A 13,711-nucleotide genomic window follows, 5' to 3' on the forward strand; every position below is an offset into this window, starting at 1 on the left:
GAAGATCCTAGCTGACTCCTCCTTGGCTGGAAGGATAGTTTCCAATCCAGAGATGAAGATCCCACTCTGGGGAAAAATGGGAACTGCGCATAGAGTTGCTTTTAGTTATCCTCTGAAAACCTGCAGATGTATATTCCCTAGCTGGCTCATGGTAAGTGTTTTGAGGCAATCATATTTTAAAGGTGGTAAGTGTGACTGAATCATTTAAAAAGATTTCTGCATACATCATGAATGAAATCAAAATACCAGATTAGGGAATTCCTTTTTTTAATTTTTATTTTTATTGGCAAAGGATATTTGTTTGGGCACTTTTCATAAAATGAAGTACAAAAAAGCCAGTTAATGCAAATATATTTCATTACAACTTTTATGGGAAGAACTGTATCTGCAAACATATGTGCCTTCTACTGGAAGCTGCAAGAGGAATTCAAACACAAGAAACTTTTAAAACATGAAATATTAAGCATAACCCAGCACTCATACTTACGGGGGAATGGCACTTTTCCAACATTTTGTATGTATTCTTTGCACTTTTTTTTTAAAGAAATAGATACTGAAATAGGTCAACAATGCATGCTTTTATAAACTCCCTACAGTTCTTGTCACTAGCGAAATAACTTCTCACATTCTTTCTCCTTTTCCTGCTGTCTTTTTTGGGGGCTGCTTTCCTAAGGTCTCCCTAAAATCAAATTATCCTAATTTGATCTGAGAAGAAGCATTCTCAGTTTCTGCAGGGAAGAATAAATCACTGGACAAGATGCATGTAAGTGGTGCGTCAAGGCCACTATTTTTTTAGAGTACACAAGGCAAACTTCCATTTCATAACAGATGTCTCTGCAAGATAAGGTCACCATGGTGACTGTTAAATTGCCCTAAAGACTATCAGAGCTGTTATCTCACACCTACTGTAGATTCAGGGATATGTTGATTCACACTAACTTTGAAAATATGATTTTATTTACCTTGGGAACTTAAAAATGGCTTTGCTTGGTTTTTAATGAAAGTTTTCTGAGTAATCTGTATGTGGTATACAGCAGTTTCTGTGGTAAATATAATGACTGCTGTCATGGTTTAAACCAAGCTGGCAATTAAGCACCACACAGCTGCTTGGTCAGTCCCCCACACTTGGATGGTGGAGAGAATCAGAAGAGTAAAAGTGGCAAAACCTGAGGGTTGAGATAAGGACAGTTTAACAGGTAAAGCAAAAGCCATGCAGTCAAGCAAAGCAGAACAAAGAATTCACTCACTACTTCCCATGGGCAGGCAGGTGTTCAGCCATATCCAGGAAAGCAGGGCTCCATCACATCTAATTGTTTCTTGGGAAAACAAACTCCATCACTCAAAGCATCCTTCCCTTTCTTCTTGATCCCCCAGCTTTATATGCTGAGCGTGACGCCATATGGTATGGAATATCCCTTGGGTCAGTTGGGGTCAGCTGTCCCGGCTGTGTCCCCTCCCGCCTTCCTGTGCACCCCCAGCCTCCTCACTGGTAGGGTGATGTGGGAAGCAGAAAAGTCCTTGACTAGTGTAACCTCTACTCGGCAACCACTAAAAGCACCTCTGCATTTTCAACACCGTTTTCACTGCAAATCCAAAACATAGGCCCATACTAGCTACTGTGAAGAGTATTAGCTCTGTCCCAGCCAAAACCAGAATATTCTCCACCCCTTATTCCATTCCACTTACATCATGCTCAGGTCCCACACTGTCCAATACATCCTATTGACAACCACCCCCTTCCCATCCTTTCATATAATACACAGATGTCATTACCTTAGTCTATGGACCATTCCTATGAAAAGTCAAAAAAATGTCCACAAGATGTCTGCTGAGTTCATTTACTCCATGACTTTGGGCTCCATCTGTTACAGTGGTCACTTAGGGCAGGAGAGGTGGTGTGTTCCATGGAATTATTGGGCACCAAAGCCAGCTCAGGCCAGGACGCTGCTGCACTTGCACTGCTTCTTGTTAAGGCTTGTCCTCCATTGGTTTATGTACTTCCTGCTATAGTAATCCCCAAAACATGCAGCTCAAATCCTGGTTACAACAATTTAAGGTGTTTCCATCACAGTCTCCACCCCTGGTCCCTTTGGACCAGACCATTGGGTTTAACTTTGCAATTAACTCCTCCCCTTACCCCTGCTTCTGCTTGGACTTACCCACAGACTGTAGTCCCTTAGGGTTGTACCTGCTCCAAGTGGAGCCTTATCTATGAGCCACAGTCTCTCCAAGGCTATACCCACTGTGGCATAGACTTATCCACAGCCACGGTCACTTTGAGGTGCACCTGTTCCAGGCATGGCCTTCTCCATGGGCCACAGTGCCTTCAGAGATATACCTGTTCAGTGCAGCCTTACCCATAGCCACAGTCCCTTCAAGAGTCAACTTGCGGCAACATGGCCTTGGCCATGGCTGCAGTCCCTCCAGGGATGTACCTGCTCTGCTGTGGGCTTATCCATGGCCACACACTTTAAGGTGTTCCAGCATGACCTCATGTACAGCCACTGATGCTTCAAGGTGTACCTGCTGCAGCATGGATTTATCCACAGCCACAGATGCTTCAAGGTGTACCTTCTCCAGTGTGGACTTAAACCTTGGGCCTCAATCCCTTCAGAGGCATACCTGCTGTGGCACAGACATGACCATGGCCACAGATGCTTTGAGGTGTACCTGCTCTGGCATGGGCTTATCCACAGCCACACATGCTTTGGGGTGTCCTGCTCCCACGTGGACTCATCCACAGGTCACAGTCCCTTTGACTCGAGTTTACACTGGAGTTCCAGCCTGTCCAGTAGAGCGGCACAGAAAGAGCAGCTGGGCCCTGGCCATCTGCCAGCCCAGGCGCATCACCATGGCTGTTATCAGAATGCTCCCAGCCACAGCAGAGTAAGGTGACCAGCAGTATAGCAATCAGAAAAAGCAAAAGCAGCCACTAATGAGCACTAGTCTTTAATATACAGTAAGGCAAGCAAGTCCCATGGCAAGCACAGGAGCCTGCCAATTAATAGCTAAACAGAAATAAAAGTTACAGATTTGATCTAGCACATTCCAATCAAATCTGTCATTACCTCGAAGACTTTGAGCCCCGCAGCAGGTGCCAAAAAGGACTCTGGTGGTTTAATCCCAACTGGCAACTAAGCCCCACACAGCCACCCACTCATTTCCCTCTAGTGGGATGGGGGAGAGAATTGGAAGAGTAAAAGGGAGAAAACTCATGGGTTGAGATAAGGACAGTTTAATGGGTAAAGCAAAAGCTGTGCACACAAGCAAACAAGAGAAGGAATTGATTCACTACTTCCCATGGGCAGGCAGGTGTTCAGCCATCTCCAGGAAAGCAGGGCTCCACCATGTGTAACAGTTACTTGGGAAGACAAATGCCATCACTCTGGATGTCCCCGCCTTTCTTTGTTCTTCCTCCAGCTTTATATGCTGAGCGTGACGCCATATGGTATGGAATATCCCTTGGGTCAGTTGGGGTCAGCTGTCCCGGCTGTGTCCCCTCCTGCCTTCTTGTGCACCCCCAGCCTCCTCGCTGGTGGGGTGGAGTGAGGAGCAGAAAAGGCCTTGAGTCTGTGTAAGCGCTGCTCAGCAATAGCGAAAACATCTCTGTATTATCAAGACTGTTTTCAGCACAAATCCAAAACATAGGCCCATACTAGCTGCTGTGAAGAAAATTAGCTCTATCCCAGCCAGAACCAGCAAAACTACAGATTACAGAATATGTGTGCCTTGCTTTATGGCTATATACATAAAAAGGAGGTAGTGTTCCATGGAGCACATAACATGAGTTCAGTGGGACATTGGAAAAAAAAAGAAGTGAAAGAGAGATCTTTTGAGGATTAATAAATCAATAATTACATCCCTGTATTTCAGAAATCCCTAAGGACTCCGATGGGGAATGGATGCAGGAGGTATCATACATGCTTGCCCTGGTTTTGTACATACTATGCAGTGTCAACTATTCTCAGAGATATGATGTTAGTTTTCTGTCTTGATATGACCCAGTGCACCTATAGTTATGTGTTTGCAATCCTGGCCTCCATTGAAGCCTGACTTAGCAAAATATTTAAGTGCACAAGTAGAACCATCCAGCTTGACTGGAAAAACAAGAGCACCAGTTTGACTTTACATTTCTGCAGGGTCATTGCACTCAGAAGTCTAAAACAGCCTCAGGGAGGTTATAACCTGTGTCTGGCAGCTAAATATAGAACCGTTGGTTAGCACCATGTTGCTACAAAGGTCTAAAAAGGAGAAATGGTATTTCCCCAAGAAGGGCTACATATGTGAAAATTTCTTGGTCCAATAATGTTATGTGGATCTGACGACATGGGACCTAAATTCTGTAAGGAGGAGAATTAATATATTTACAGTGCCATAACTGAAATAATCAGTGATGCTTTTGGTTACTCAGTGTGGACGATCCAGCTATCTGTCCTGCATTATCATTTCATCACAAGGTTTCTGCAGATGGTACTGGTGAGCTAGTCAGACTGTTCTGTGTGTCCAGAAATGGGCTTTTTTTGTTCAATGACCATAACAATTACAGACATTTCTTTACAGATATATTTTGTTAAGAGGCCCTCAGCCCGACATCTCTCATTTGCTTTTGGGCAAGCATTTAAACTTTAATGGTAACTTGCTATGTGAAGTAAAATGCAATTTCTGGAAAGGACTCTTGGGACAGAGAGCTGGCCCTTTCATTTTTAGGAAGCCACCTCCTATAACGCCTTTAATTTAATGAAAGCCTTGAAAAAGTTTATTTCTTGTCCTCTCTGACTTTACTGATGGGAGTCCAAAGCTGTCATCTCTGCCTTTTCTGTTGTATTCAGCTAAAAACCTTCTAACATGGCACTTCATATTGTTTGACTTACAGCCCACTTCCATGACTCCTACCCTCAAGGTTCTCTGCTACTCTACCAACCTTGCAGTTCCTTTATTCAACCCATTTCCTGTGACTGTTTTAACAACTTTGCCTGTGGCATCCCAACACTTTCAGCAGTCTTGAACAGGACAGGTTTATTAAGCTTCATTTCTCTAGAAAATAATTTTTATTAGATGTTTTTATCAGTGCTCATATTAGTGTGACCCAGTAAGTTTGGTAAAATTATATTGACTTGCATCTTCTGTTCAATGTAACTCCATGTCTTTATTCATCCATACAACTCTGGCACAGATTTTTACCATGAATGCCAATATGATGGGCCTATGACTGCCCAGATCACTTTTCCTGCTCTTTGGGCCGCTCATTTCCCCAGCTTATGTCAATCAAATATTTCCTAACTTCTTTGAAAACTGAATGTGACTCAGCAAGAAATTTATAGAAGTTACTCTTTCCTATATTGTTGTATGCACTTGTGAATAAATACAATATTAAGGGGAAATATAACATATTTCTCTGCAGAACCCATCCAAAGGCAGTTGTAAAATAGAGATATGTAAGACAGATATATAACAGAGAACTCTGGCAATATATTTTTCTGTTGTAATCTCAGCGACTGTAGTCTTAGATTGCGAATAACTTATGCAGAAGCAGTTCTTCAGTAGACCTGTATGTGATACTGGGTCTTATCCACTAAAATGAAGAGATCATGCCTTATAAAAGCTTTGTTGGTGAAATTTTTTTCAGTGAATTGGAACTGAAATCTTTTATGACTTTCAGAGACTGGATTTCCAGATAAAAGTGGGTGGAAAGTGTCAGGCTTTGAACTGTCCATGTGATATCTTGGAGAGGAGATTAATATTCTCCTGCAGTTCATTATGTGTATGTAGTTCCTGTTCCTTAATAATTGCTTAATTCTGTAAAATGCTGAGCATTTGGGCCATGCTACCTTTGTCTGTACAAGACGTTCTTATTTTATATTGCTCATAAAATAAAACATACTGCCAAACTGAGGCTGTGGTGCACAGAATTTAGTTTCTGCAATATAAGATGCATTGAAAATAGCCAGCTGTAACTACTTGCAGAGAGGAAGTGTGGCAGTTAACACTGCATTCATCAGCCGGAACTTCTGCTTTTAATTCTTGAGTGTGGAAGTTCACACTGTGCACATGGAGAAGCCATGGAAGAAGATCTGTTGCTGAGACGTTTGTGAGAGAGTTGTGTTACACTATCTGTGGAGAATATAACAGTGTAATTTTTTCATCCTCAGTATAGTGTTGGTAGTGAATTGCGTGATACATCCTAATGATGGATGAACCTAATGGTGGACTAAAATTACTGTCTTCTCTTCAAATAGATGTCAGTATATCAAAACTGGAGTAGCAGTACGAGCTCTCTGTAGAACATTGGCATGACCCTTGTAACGCTGGGTCTGGAAAGAGGCACTTTGGTGGTGGTTCTCCTTGTTAAGATTGGAATAAAATGTCCAAAAAAGTATTTTTCCAGAAAGGTTTTAATGATTTCCCCACACACTGTGGAATTAGTGATGAGTAATACCAAAATGATTATTGTTTATTGCATAAGTAATATGGTCTGGTGCAGCAGGCCAGATAAAGGATTGTGCAATGCCTTCTTTCCATATTTTGCAGACCTTATTTGGATTGCAGCTGTATGCAAATGTTGAACCCTAGCATAAGATGCTGATCCTACCAGCATTTACATAAGTACAGTAAGGGTAGTGAAATTAGCACGACTGCATTCAAGTTTGTAAGACTGGGTAACTAAGTTTCCAGGTTTATGACAGCAATTCTTGCTTTTGCAAGGTATGAATCCTTCAGGTACATCTAACACCCGCCTCTCTGTTCCTCTGGGTCAGAACTTCCTCTTCATGTGTGCCGCTGTACCCACCTTGTATAAATACTGCTTCTACTCTTCTTCACTCTTCATCTGTATTTGGGGCTTATAGGATCAGACAGCCTGTGTGCCCTATTATATGAGGTATTATAAAAGTGAGAGGTGATCTTTGCCTCCAATATTTATAACCTAACTAGATGAGACAAGCTTCATAAACACTTTAGTCTTGAATGACTAAATACAGAAGGTGAAAATGGTGGTTTGGGGTAACATCCATGTGGCTCAGTTAGATGATTCATCAGTGAGCAAGGCACTGTGCACATCCCAGAAGGTGATACCCAGATGTCAGTACTGGAGTCTTAGATTCACACACTGCTGCTGCTGTCTGGATTATCTGCAGTGGCTTTTTCAAAATTAAAATAGAAATATAAAATGAATTAAATGCAAGTGCAAGTGCAAGGTCCTGCACCTGGGGAAGAACAACCCTGTGCACCGGCATGTGTTGGGGTTTGACCTACAGGAGAGCAGCTCTGTTGAGAAGGATCTGGGAGTGCTGGTGGGCAGCAAGCTGACCCTGAGCCAGCACTGTGCCCTTGTGACCAAGAAGGCCAACGGTATCCTGGGATGCATTAAAAGGAACATGGCCAGCAGATCAAGAGAGGTTATCCTGACCCTCTACTCCCTCTACTCTGCCCTAGTGAGACCATACTGTGTCTAGTTTTGGGCCCCCCAGTTTAAGGACAGGGAACTGCTTGAGCAAGTCCAACGGAGAGCTACCAAGATGATCAGGGGACTGGAGCATCTCCTGTATGAGGAAAGGCTGAGAGACCTGGGTTTGTTCAGCCTGGAGAAGAGAAGACTGAGAGGGGATTTCATAAATACCTATAAATATCTAAAGGGTGGGTGTCAGGATGATGGGACTGGACTCTTTTCAGTGGTGCCCAATGACAGGACAAGGGGCAATGGGCACAAGTGGGAACACAGGAAGTTCCAATTAAACATGAGAAAAATCTTCTTTCCTGTGCGGGTGCCAGAGCAGGGGCACAGGCTGCCCAGGGAGGCTGTGGAGTCTCCTTCCCTGGAGACATTCAAAACCTGCCTGGATGCGTTCCTGTGCCCCCTGCTCTGGGTGTCCCTGCTCAAGCAGGGGGGTCAGATGAGATGATCTCCAGAGGTCCCTTCCAACCCCTACCATTCTGTGATTCTGTGATTCTGTGTAAATGCGATCATGAATGATTCAGTCAGCATGAAAGTCTCTGAGCTGTTTATTTTGATGAGAATTTGGCTTTGATTTTTGTTGTCTGCAGAATTTTTAGTGTGAGACATGGCACAGACTTCCATGTTGATAATTTGTAGCTGCACAATAACAGGTGGTGTTGAGCTGGAGGCCTTGTTACAGGAGACAGCATAACTCTTGACACTTGAGATGGTAGGATCTGCTCTGGGACTAATTCTTGTATCTGTGGGTTTCTGATAAAAGGATCAACAACAAAATAGTTAATTTGACATATATTTAAATCCTATTTTTGGATTTTACAGTCAATGTTAGATTGTAATGGAAAAAAGTGCACATACGTATCTGTTATTCTGAAAACTTGGGAAGATTTAATTTTTGTTTTATCGGTGGTTGTACTGTGTACTTGCAATCTGGAGCTGTCATTGGGGTTTGTTTATTTTTTTAATAGAGTTTCTAGGTATAATTCTAAGACATATGTTGTAGATGCTAAAATTTTAATTAAAAGGCCAAAATAGTCAGCTTCAGTTGCCTGTCCCCAGACTCAAACAATCAAGACAGAAGAATTGCAAAGCAAACACTGGCAGTGTGAAGGAGTGGGGGAGAGACAACGTTATGTCTTCAGAGAAAGTGAGGAATACCCTATTCTGTACTAGAGCTCATTTTGGTATTTTTGTAAAATGTAGATCAAAGTTTGCAGCTGAGTTTTTTTATAAGTGAAAGACAATTCAGAAAATGTCAATAAGTGACTAGCACCCATCAGAACATCTTGTTATCCTGAAAAGCAGGTTCATTCAACCGGTGTGCAAAACGCAAAACTACATACAGAGCAGAGGTATTTTATTTAAGGCATTTTTCTGCAAAGATGGGTGCTCAAAAGCAAAGCTACAAAGCTAGCACCCCGCACCGAGAGACTACAAGGCATTTATACAGTTAAATTTGTGTCAGTCACAGTTAAATGTGTCAGACACAGCTAATATTCACATGCCTCAGCTAATAATTTGTTAATTTCTTTCTCGCTTGGATGTACACCTCACTTTTAATTTACCAGGCATGCTCAGGGAGTAAGGGACTTACTAGAGCGGGGACAGTTCCTGGCCTGTGGGCCTGATTTTTAGTATTATAACAAGGATAGTTCCCCTACTGGGCACTTTGGTTTAGTTCTTATCTACATCCCAATTAGTTGTTCTCCTTGACTATGCACTTTAGCACCTTGTCCTCAGTGGCTTCTGAGATGGGATGTTTGCTTTGACCAGTCTTGCAGGTCTCCTCCTGGATAGAGTCATGAAACAGGTGCTTCCTTATCTCTCAGTTTCTGTCTCTGGCCCTCAACTTCTGTTTCACCATGCTCGCATAGTCCATTGTTATGTCTTTAGCAGACAGTTCCAAAAATTCTGTTTTCTTAGGGATATCAGTCTTTGTTCTGGGTTTGTTGGTTTGTTCTTCTGTTTTTCTGTGTTCCAGCAGGAGGAGTATAGTGTTGGTTTTAGGCTGAGATAATAAGCAGGTGCCTTACAGTAGCTGGCAAAGGAAGATATAGACAGCCCTTGTTGAACCAGGAAGAAATTCTTTCCAGCTATGCCCACCTGGGATAAGAAATAAGAGGAGGTGATACTAAGCAAAAGCTCTTATGGTGGCATCTATCATGGGTTTATGAAGACGCAGCCTGCAACAACTCCAGCTTCAGGTTGATACTAATAGCTAGTCGTTTCTGCATTGAATAGTGTTGGAGAAATGGTAGACTAAAAACATAATTCACACCTTTGGTCAGAAAGTTGTCTTCCTTTTAACCCTTAGAGTGGAGTCCATAACACCTATTTGTGCACTTGCAAACCAATATTTGAGGTGCTGCTTCCAACTGTTCTCAGACTACTGAGGGGCATAATCTTAGTGGTTTTGAAGGCAAGAGAGTACCTGTGAATTCAGCTCAATCTTAATTGGTTCACTTTCAGTAAAACACTGTATAGTTCATGTTAGATAAACAGTGGAAGCCAAGACAACTAAAATTTTCTCCTTCAGTAAGAAATCAGGTAGGTTATATACTACTGTAACAGCAGTGTTAAATTATTTGAGAACACAGTTTCTTGTCAAAATCTCCCTGAACACTCCTCCAACAAGCAGCAGCCAAAGACTGCAATACACTGAATGAAGAGAAAGGAGACAGATTGCCCTTTTCTAATAGAAGTGTACTTGTGGAAAACTCCTGAATATTCACATATTAGAGTATTTAACATCTTCCTTTGCTAATTTCCAGGAGAAATTTCAAATAAGATAACTGTCTTCCAGCAAACGTCGCAGATCCCTGGAAGTGTACCCCCCACAACCCAGCACAGAAGTGGGACAAGAAGTTTATTTTGGCAGCATCTTCTATGTGAGGTGGAGGGAACTGAACAGTCTCTAGAGCAAATGCTGAGCTGGCAGCCCCTCAAGTGTATGCAGACAACCTCCAGATGTTTTTTCTTAGTCTTTGGAAGGCAAAGTTAATTTTAACATTTCAGAATGATTATTTGATTGCAGGCTAGTACTATGCTTCATTAGTTATGAATATTTACCTAGACCAAGAGCTGACAGAAGATGATCAGGATTATTTAGTTAGCAACTTTCTGTAAATTCATGTCCTGGCTGTTTCCATTCATACTTATATGATCATATTACCTTAATCTTCCAGTATTGAAACTCACTTTGTATCTATCAATTTTAATAGCCATGCCTAAGAATTGATCTACTGTATTGGGCCATGGGTCTGCCATCCCATTATGTTTTCTTGAGCAAGAGCAAAGAGCCTTAGACAACAAATAGAAAAGAGGGCTGATGGAGAAGGATCTCTCCCTGGGCCTCTCTTAACCTATAACCAAGGGGCTTCTGAGCTGAAGTTATGTTCCTACTGACATGTTTCACAAAAACACAGGGGCCTGTCTTTGGTAAATTTTATGCAACTACTTTTCAAACAACACCCCTTCCAGTGGCCTGATAATTTAAGTGAAAGCATCATATTTCTCATACTGTCAAGACTATTGATGAGTCATTTGTCATTCGGCTCTGCACCATTCATGATTTCATGAATGCCTGTTCTGTTCCTTCCTGGCAGAACATGCCTTGTCTTTTTAGTCCTACGAAGATATCTTGGAATACCTATGATTATTCTTGTTGCTTTCTCTTTAATTTTTCTAATTTTGGTTAACTTCTGTCAAGGAGAACAAAAGTTGATATATAACATTGAAAGTGTGGGTTCATCATAAATCTACATGGCAGCTTAAAGTTGTTGTGTTTGGCTCTTCGTTCCTATCCTCTCATTGGTTGCTTTGACTAGCTGAACATATAAAGGTTAAAAAAAATATTATATTTTTAAATCTTTCTGTGTCTGTAGTTTTCAATTTTGCTCTCTTCTAAACACCAGTGTGTGTATTTTTGAAACAATTCCAACTTAGTTGCTGTGTTTTTCCCTAAAATCGATGTAAGGAGATCTTACTGGGTTCTCCAGTAATATGGGTGACTTATGCTCTTAAAAAGTTAAGAATGGACAGTAATGACGATTGTCTTTACAGGACTATGTCTAACCATGCCGAGATCTATAAGTCTTGGGCAGATCCCGCTTACTTTGACAAGTGTTTGGAAAAGTTTGTTTTCCCCATGCCTCTTCACATCGCAAGGGCATTAACATAATGGACCTGCCATGCACGTTTAGTGAGATGAGATGTGTGTGCTAATAAAAGAAATACACTTTCAGCAAAACTTCTGTTGACAAAGTCAATATTCAAAATAAACCCAGTGTCATTGGGGACTGCATTCTGTAATTAGTTTTCTTTTCACAAGGCTAAAAATATTGTGTTCTGTGGCACGAGTCTGTCTCTTTGTTATCTGTGTGCTGCTGGATTAAAATGTGGAAGTGTATTTTTCTTAAAGAAGCCAACATTTTTGAACTTGCCACAACAGTTATGCAGTCTCTGCAGAAGTCCATAGGGTCTGTTCAATGTTCACTTTTAAAAGTATTTCAAAGTGAAATTTGTTTGCATGTTTAAAAAAAAAATGTGCCAATTTGGTCTGAAATTACTCAGTATTAAAGGTGGGGGAAAGGGGTGAAGTAAACAGAGTCACATTGTGATATCAGATAATCTCTCTTACACAGTAGTTCACAGAAGTGAAAGCACTTGGCCTGTCTATGGATTTTAATTCCTTTCTTGTCAGTACAGGCTGGGAGGTAATTGCCGGAGCAGCAGCCATGCTGAAAAGGGTTAGGCAAAGGCATGGTTGACCCGATCTAACATTGCAATAACACCACTTGGAGGGACTAGATGACCTTCAGGGGTCCCTTCAAGCCCACAGTTTTGTGGTTATTTACTCATTGGTGTTTCACTGAGCATCTCTAGACATTAGTCAGGCCCTTCTTCCTATTCAGATTCTGACTACCTGGGGGAAGGGGAGGAAGTTTCCTACTGCTGTAGACCTCGAGGCACTGTAGATAGTGGAGAAAGGTATGCTCTTAATTTATGTGTCCTGCTGCATTGTGAGCAGGAATACCTAGTCAAAATACCTGTCAAAATACTACTGCAAATTGATGCATAAGATTTTTACCCTGACTTAACACCCTAATTAGGAAAAAATGCTGCAGGGTGCTTTTTGCTTTTTGAATATTTGGTGAGCTTTTTCCTTTTTTAACAAACTAACAGCATCTGTGGATAAGAATCTTTTATCTTGAAAAGATACCTTGTAACAGCCAATTTGGTTTCTCAAATTTTGTATTCCTATGGTGTAGAAATCCAGACAATTTAAGCAAACGTACCTCTAAACTTCTACATAAACACAAGAACAAGGAACCTGCAATACCTAGGAGTAGCTTAATGTAAGGAGGAATAAATGCTTAACTTTCTCATCAAAAAGGAGGAAATAAGCCAACTATGCTGTATTTTTCTTGTTTCTGTACACTTGCATGTAAAACATTAAACAGAAAATCCATTAAGGAATATGATTTTTTTCCTTAATATCAATAATGAATTTAGAGTGAGAAAGACAGGATGTGTCAAAGATAGGATTTCTTGAAAAAAAAAGTGTTTGGTATCAGACTGTGATGCAGCATTTTGTAATTTGATGTCTTCCTGGTGTATATTTTACCTATTGAAATTAATTTATAACGTTTTTGTTATACTTAACTTTTTTATATATCATTGGCATAAAAACTTCACGGACAGTGAGTACACTGGTAATGATAACTATATCTTTTGAGACTGTGCCATTCTCAAGCAATGTGAATAGCTGACAAGTCATCTGAACCACCTCTCTGGGCAATCTGCTCTTGAACAAGAGATGTGGGTAGTAGATCTGGGGATGTGGGCCATTTATTGCTCTACTGTAGAAAGGAGGTGAAGGAGAAGGAAAGATTGCCAGGACCCAGTTAGCATATTGACCCAGGAGTTCACAAGGAACCTAAAGCTGAAATTTCTGAACTATTAACTAAGGTGTGTCACCCGTTCTTTAAACTGATCTCGGTGCCAGAGGAGTGAAAATTGGTTAACAACATGTTAGTCTTACTTAGAGGGTACAAAAGATCATCTAGGAACTACATTCTGTTTCCGTACTGGGCAAGGCACCATGTCAGAGGTAAAACATAGCAGAAGTAGATGTGCTAGGTAATTGAATAGTATGACATGCTGGAGAAGAGTTACTGTGGCTTTTTCTGTGGGGAACACATAAGCTGAGATGAGCTATCAGCATTGAGCTTAGGTGGTATAAGGGACACTGCCATTCTG

General features: G+C 41.2%; 1 protein-coding gene across 2 annotated transcripts in view; it reads right to left on the minus strand.

Moving 5' to 3' along the window:
• Window positions 1–3,219: 3,219 nt before the first annotated feature.
• WDR41 (WD repeat domain 41) overlaps window positions 3,220–13,711 on the minus strand; it is an 87,986-nt gene continuing 77,494 nt past the window's right edge. Inside the window, exon 13 of one of the 2 annotated variants that reach the window (XM_075079244.1) lies at window positions 3,220–9,553. In XM_075079244.1, the coding sequence (XP_074935345.1) occupies window positions 9,332–9,553 (222 nt within the window). In that variant the 3' untranslated portion in view covers window positions 3,220–9,331. The remainder of the gene's footprint in view (window positions 9,554–13,711) is intronic. The other variant, XM_075079247.1, reaches the window with a different exon arrangement.

The sequence above is a fragment of the Phalacrocorax aristotelis genome, chromosome Z, assembly GCF_949628215.1.
Source record: "Phalacrocorax aristotelis chromosome Z, bGulAri2.1, whole genome shotgun sequence".
NCBI classification, from domain to species: Eukaryota; Metazoa; Chordata; class Aves; order Suliformes; family Phalacrocoracidae; genus Phalacrocorax; species Phalacrocorax aristotelis.